The 7,078-nt window shown below is 44.8% G+C and overlaps 1 protein-coding gene across 1 annotated transcript; it reads left to right on the top strand.

The window, feature by feature from the left end:
* The first annotated feature begins 566 nt into the window (after nt 1–566).
* Nucleotides 567–5,602, top strand: LOC149201723 (uncharacterized). Its single transcript, XM_089401340.1, has 2 exons — nt 567–1,098; nt 1,722–5,602. Exons 1-2 carry the CDS (start codon nt 567–569, stop codon nt 5,600–5,602), a joined length of 4,413 nt encoding a protein of 1,470 aa, XP_089257466.1.
* The last annotated feature ends 1,476 nt before the right edge of the window (nt 5,603–7,078 follow it).

Raw genomic sequence — 7,078 nt, 5'->3', positions numbered from 1 at the left:
TGTGCGTGGGTGCTCTTGCCCTGCGCTTGCCCACCCCTCTCTCTCCTTCCCGCTGCGGTTAGAGCTGTGCGTTTGCCCGCCCTTCTCTCCCCTTTTCCAGCTGCGGTTAGAGCTGGCTCCCCATGGAAGATCCGGACCCTCCCCCGGGATCTTCCTCCTCCCCTCCCCCTCCCTCTGCAGCTGAGGCCTTCAGATCCTTGTTGGCCTCGCTCCCCAAGAAGAAAGCAGTGGAAGCCGCAAAGTTCGTCAAAAGGCTCGATGACATCCCTGAGATCGCCCTTCCTCCCGAAGGTCCAATCCAAGTAGCCCTTTCGTTGTCGGAACGTGCCCTAGTGGGTCAGTTTACAGGTCTCTGGCCCTCTCCTAAATCAACAGAGAGCTGGGTCTCCAGAAACTGGGCTCCGTTGATCCAGGGCAAGGTTACTTCTTATTTTCTTGGAAGAGGATACTTTCTTTTCGAATTCTCAGAAAAAGAAGACAAAGATCTCATTTTCAGAAATGGACCATATTTCATGGGACCTCAAGGGTTATACCTGAACAAATGGACGCCAGATTTCGATCCGGCAATGGACGTGCCTTCAGCAGTCCCAGTATGGGTAAGACTCCCCAATCTTCCGGTCCATTGCTGGAACTGGGATTCCCTAAAGCACATCGGGAACACCCTCGGGAAATTCATTGATACGGCCAACAATAGAGACCAGTATGACTGTGCCAGAATCTGCGTGGAGGTGGATCTGGAGGTTGGTCTTCCTGAAGCTGTCAAAATAAGGGTGGGTCCGTGGACACATATCCAGAAGCTTGACTACGAGCAGCTGCCATTCAAATGTCGGAAGTGCCAAGTCTATGGACATTTCGCCAGAGACTGCCCGGCCAAAGGGGCTGAAGATAAAGGGAAAGAGGAAGGATGGAACCAGGTGAAGAGATCCAGAACTACCTCCAGGAAGGCCGCTAATGCTAACATCAGAACACCCCAAACAGCGCCTGCTCAGAAGCAACCCATGGAAAGTCAAGGAAACAGATATGAGATCCTGGGATCAGAAACCATAGTTTCCCAGGATGCTGAAATCCCGAAAGAAGTCTCCCCGACTAAATCTAAAAGTGAACCAGAGATTCCCAAAGAAAAGACATCTGAAGACGAGGAGGAAACCCATGAATCCGACGAGTCGGAGGAAGAAGGGGAAATAGGGGAATCACAATCCACCCCCAGAAGATCTACAAGAGGCCGAATGTCTTCAAAAGAAAAAAGGGAACAAGAAACATACAAAGACAAGCTCCAGGGCAGCCAGCCTACGCTCGAGAAACTCCTATCAAAAACTCCGAAGACGAAGAAGGCCCCAATCCAGAGCTCCAAAGGAGCTCTCCACAACAAAAATAAGTAATGAAGATTGTCTCCTGGAACTGTAGGGGTATGGGATCCAAAGTCAAGGAAGAGGCGATGAGAAGTCTGATAAGGCAGGAATCCCCAGACATCCTCCTCATCCAGGAGACTAAGATGGAGGAATCATCCTTCCTCCAAGCAAGTAGAAAGTTTTGGAAAAAAGATGGCGCGCATGCAACTTCGGCTCGAGGAGCTTCAGGAGGACTTGGGTCGCTCTGGAATCCTCATAAGTTCTCCCTCATCTCTAAAACCCTAAATACTCATTGGATATTGTTAAAGTTGCATCATCTAGAATCTAATACAATTATGAGTCTAGTCAATGTATATGCTCCAAATAATGCAGGTGAAAAAAAATTATGTTGGGACTCCATAAAAAATTTGGCAGACCGGGAAGACTTGGAGAACATCATCATTGCAGGAGACTTCAATCTCACCCTCCTGCCATCAGAAAAGAGAGGAGGCAGTATTGTCAGGGATCCAGCAAGAGAAACAGTAGAGGATCTCATGCAAGGCTGGGACCTGATCGATATTAAGCCAACCATCGGCAAGTTCACATGGTCAAACAAAAGGGCTGGGCCGGGACACATAGCGGCAAGATTGGACCGCTTCCTGGTTCAAAGCTCCTTCCTACTCATTGGGTTGGAAGCTAGATCGCGCATCCTGCACAACAGTACATCAGACCACAAACCAATCAGCCTGGAGTTACTGACTCCTCCGGATCTGGGGCCTATTCCATTCAGATTCTGCTCTCTCTGGATCAAGGAGGCAGACTTCATGGATAAGGTCAGAGACTGCTGGAAAAGCCCAGTCAAGGGCTCTGCCTTCTTTGTATGGGAAGAAAAACTCAGAAGAGTGAAAGCCATGCTAAAAAATTGGGCCAGGACCTTGCCCAATCCAGCTGAGGAAAGGAAAAAAACTCACTCAGATCTGGAACGGCATCACCTCCAGCTAGAAACAGCTGATATTTCAAATGAAGACCTGGAAAAGGAGGCCAAGCTTCAGCAAAACTTTCATAAAGCATGCCTGGCCGAAGAAGAGTATTGGAGACTCAAATCTAGAAGTCTTTGGCTTAAATCCGGAGACAGGAATACCTCCTTTTTTCACAAGCAGGCTCAAGCTAGGAAAGGCCGGAACTCTATCAAAGAAATAAAAGAAGAAAGCAGTGTTTTAAGGGACTTTGCTAGCATAAAAAAAGCAGCCTCTGAGCATTTTGAGAATCTGTACAGAGAGGATATCAGAGCAGACCATAATCTCAGCCTCTTAGATGCTGTTCCTAAGATCATCTCACCCAAAATCAATCAGGCTCTGGAAGGCATAATCACACCCAAAGAAGTCAAGGAGGCTCTATTCGCCATGGATCCGGATAAAGCCCCGGGCCCGGACGGTTTCACCCCTAGATTCTTACAAACATGTTGGCAGATTATTGAGAAGGAATTCATCAAAATGATCCAGAAATCACAGAACTGTCAGAAGATTGGAGGCTGCACTAATTCGGCATTCCTAGCTCTCATCCCTAAGGAAAAGGGGGCAAACACCTTCAGCAGATTCCGCCCAATTTCTCTATGCAACATCGGGTACAAAGTGATCACCAAAGTGATAGCAAACAGGCTGAAAAGATTCCTCCCCAAAATCATTCCGGACAATCAAGGGGGATTCATCAAAGGCAGACAGCTAGTAGACAATTTCGTGCTGGTCCAGGAGGCAATCCATTCCAGTCAGCATCGTAAGGAAAGAGGTATGGTCATCAAACTCGACCTATCGAATGCATTTGATCGTGTTAATCATAAATTTTTGTTTGATGTAATGCTTAAAATGGGATTTGGGCAAAGCTTTATAAAGTGGATAAAAGCCTGTATTGCGGAGCCCTGGATTGCTCCTCTAGTGAATGGAAGGGCCGCTGAATTTTTCAAAGCTACTAGAGGGCTGAGGCAGGGGTGCCCTCTTTCACCCCTCCTCTTTGTCATTCAAGCCTCTGTTCTTAGTTTTTATCTGAACAAAAAGCAGCAGGATCATGTTATTAACGGATTGTGCATTGCAAGAGGAGTGAAGCGCATCAATCATGCACTCTTCGCTGACGATACTCTTCTCCTGGGAGCTGCAACTCTTCAATCAGCCATCAAATTCAAAGCAGTATTGGATGACTTCTGTCGAATCTCAGGCAGTGAGCTAAACAAGGGGAAATGCCAGATCTTTTGTTGGAATACTCCTGCTTCCACTGCATCCTCCATAGCTAGATGTTTGGGATTTTCTGCCTCCAATAGTTGGTCCTCTTTCAAGTATCTTGGGCTGCCAGTCTTCAACAAGAAAGTGACAAGCAAAGACTGGAATCCCCTCATAGATAAATTCAAATCGAAGATGAATTCCTGGGGTTCCTCTTGGCTTAACATCGCTGGCAAAGCTGTGCTCATCAAAGCGGTCCTCAACAGCCTTCCGATCTTCAGATTTGCGGTCCTTCTGGCTCCAGTGGGAACTATAAAAAAAATGGATGAATTAATCAGGGGATTTTTTTGGAGAGGAGGCAAGCATAATGACAAGAAATTCTCTCTAATCAACTGGGATACAGTCACAAAACCTTATCTTGAAGGAGGATTAAATCTCAAAGATCTGTTTGCCAAAAACCTTGCTATGGGAGCCAAACTAGCATGGAAAATTATCGCCCCGAATCCTAGCTGGGCTCAGATTGCGCTTTGGAAAAAGTATTTTAGAGGCCCAAGGCTCCGGTGCTTAGACCACCCCAAAGAATCAACCAGATCGCATCTCAGCATTCTCCTTAGCAAAATCGCGCCGATGATTAACAGCTGTGCCCATTGGATTCCCGGTAATGGTAAGAAAACGCAGGTTTGGAAGGACAAAATAATGAATCGCCCCCCTTTGGTAGACGCAGGCAATTTTACAGCGCTCAGAAATTGGATGGAGGCAGCGCACATACACACGCTGTGGGATCTGTCAGAATGGACAGAGAATTACTGGACGGGCTGGAAGCGGTTGCCAGTGCCCAGCGATCTGGAAAATGAATGGACTAACTTCAAAGCTCATCTCCATGGATTGGCTCCCCTCCACGCCAACAGAAAGGATGCAAGAGGCTGGGAAAACAGTCGCTCTGGTTACACAGTCAAACAGGGTTACTACAAGTTCTTAGAGCGTCCAAACGTCCCTCCCAACCCAGCTCCCTGGGCAGGGATATGGAACTTCCCGTCCATACCAAAAATCGACCATTTTTGCTGGATTGTTAGCCACCAAAAAATTCTTACCGAGGACAGACTTCAAATCAGAGGATTTAAGGGACCATCCAGATGTGTCATGTGTAAATCAAATTTTGAAACCGCTCTCCATATAATGATCGAGTGTAATTTCACTAAATCTGTTTGGCAAGATCTGCTGGACAATTGGCATCTTGATTTTAATTTCCCCACTTCAGTTCAAGAGCTGTTTGCAGGTTGGATGGACAGATACCCAGGTGCTCAACCAAAGAACAAAAAGATCAGAGCAGCATGGAGCGCTTTGCCAAAATTCACTAGTTGGCAGATCTGGCTAGAAAGGAACAGGAGGATTTTTCGAGACAAAGCTCAGGATCACAGAATAGTAGCTAATACAGTGAAGTCCCAACTAAGTGAGTGGTTGGAAGGCATAGATGACGATTCAAACCTCAGCCAACAGGACAGAGAGCTGGGAACAGCCTTCAAGATTAACTTCCATAAACCAAGAAGGCCACCTCCAGAACTGGAAGTTTGGCAAATCAGAAAAACTGAGATTGAATTCCAGGAATGGCTGTCCAATCAATTAATTCCTTCTCTCTTTTTTGATGGAGCAGCTAAAGGGAATCCTGGGAAAGCTGGGGCAGGTGGTCACATTATCATGCCAGGCAATATTTCTTCTCATAACTTTGCCTGGGGGCTTGGTCATACATCAAGCATGCAAGCCGAGGCTCTCGCCCTCTTGCAAGGGGTAATCTTCCTCAAGGAGCTGGGAATTCGGGAAGCAAACATTCTCGGCGATTCCCAAGTTATTATAAGAGCTGTGGTGACCAACTCCAACCCCTCTGATCTGCATCTAGCAAGGCTTCTCTACAGAATCAAAAGTATCTCGAAATCGCTTCGCTTGACATACTTTCATGTCTTAAGAGCAAACAACAAAGCAGCAGACGCCCAAGCAAATATTGCTGCCCACCTAGAAGCTGGAACCGTCCTCAGAAACGAAGATTCTCTGTGGTCTCCTATCCCATGAAAAAATATGTTTTACTGTTTATTATTAAATCAGTTTGTCTGCATTTTCCATCTAGGACAATTAGCATTCAAAGTTTATTTTGAAAAATGTAAAAAGAGGAAAAGGATAAGAGAAAATGCCATTCCCCTTCTGGCAGAACAGCATGTTGGAAAGCGCTCCTCATTTTGTAACAGAATTTGTGGCCATTGGCCAAGCAGATAATGAAACACCATAACCGTTCTTGTTAAAAAAAAACAACAATATGAGTAGATCCAATTTAGCTCATGCATGCAAAGCCTTGAGGAGAAACGAAAAGGTTAGAGACTCGGTGGTTGAGAGGGAGCATGAATTACCTATCAACATGCAGCCTCATAAGAAACCTCAACAAGTTGTGGAGTAGCCACCATTGGAGAATCATAAAGGAGACCGAATGGAGACATCCACTCAAGCAGAGACCTCCACTAAGGGGGAATTTCGATCCAAGTGGGAAAAGGGAGCAGATGCAACCATACCTCTAGGTGTGAGGTGGGGCGATATGAAACCTTAGTCTAAGAGTTTCAGAAATTGGGCAGGATCTGTTGAGGTGTTTTTTGTCTCATGGATCATTACCTTGCTATGAGGGCCCATAATATTCAGTAGAAGGAGGATCAGTGTCAGTCAAATACCAAGGAGTGCATAGCAGTGTTGACGGCATAGCAGGATGCTTAGTAGCAGAGTCAACGACAACACAGTTTTTCCAATAGACAGTTGCAGACACAGTTGATTTAGTTTATTTTGTTTGGATGTTTTTTTTGGGTTGTAGATGTTGCAGTAGCAACAACAACAATGACAAGTGTTGCATGCAGAACATTCCAAAGGTACCAGATCGAGATAGATTTCAATTCCTTTCTTGTTGAGAGGGAGTGTTGAAAATAACAACAAGAATTGTTAAAAAATAACATCAAGAAAAATCCTAATTTAATTTGTCCTTGAATTAAATTAGGAATTAAATTGTAATTGTAATTTTCATAGCAACTTGTAAGAGTTAAATAAGTTAGGTTGACATAGTTGGCTTAGTTAATTCGAGTTGGGAGTTTATCTAGATTCATGTAGAGTGGTTCCTAAATTTTAGGTGCCTAAGTTAAGTTATTTTGAGTTATAATTATTTAATTTAGTTTAACCAAGTTAAATTCAGTTAAACTAGTTCCAATTGACGGAGGAATTAGTGGGAGATCCAGTAGTGGGGTGTAACTAGCACTGATCAACCAGTAAATTGAAGATTCACTCATAATTAACTCATGCATGTTAGATTAGAGAAAGACACAATTGAGATTGGACTTCAAGGAAAAAGTATTATCAGTGGTAAACTCATCTAAATTAAATAGATGGTGCATGCAATAAGAAGAAGGCCTATGGATAGATTGCGCAATTATGATTGAGGAATTTCCCAATTAAATATGGGCTAATTCCCAAGGGAATAATGTAAGGAAGTAGGATCTTGGTAAGCAACAGATTTGG

This window comes from Pinus tabuliformis, chromosome 2_1 (assembly GCF_031772625.1).
Source record: "Pinus tabuliformis cultivar Carrire ecotype Pingquan chromosome 2_1, CPIR1, whole genome shotgun sequence".
Lineage (NCBI taxonomy): Eukaryota > Viridiplantae > Streptophyta > Pinopsida > Pinales > Pinaceae > Pinus > Pinus tabuliformis.
The sequence above is the reverse complement of the archived record's forward strand: the minus strand, read 5'-3'. Positions and strand labels throughout refer to the sequence as shown.

Excerpts from the sequence above, each read along its gene's own strand:
- LOC149201723 (XM_089401340.1), top strand. The coding sequence starts at position 567 with ATGGACGTGCCTTCAGCAGTCCCAGTATGGGTAAGACTCCCCAATCTT. Across the intron at positions 1,099-1,721 it reads CTCCCCGACTAAATCTAAAA|GTGAAAAAAAATTATGTTGG; the intron begins GTGAACCAGAGA and ends CAAATAATGCAG.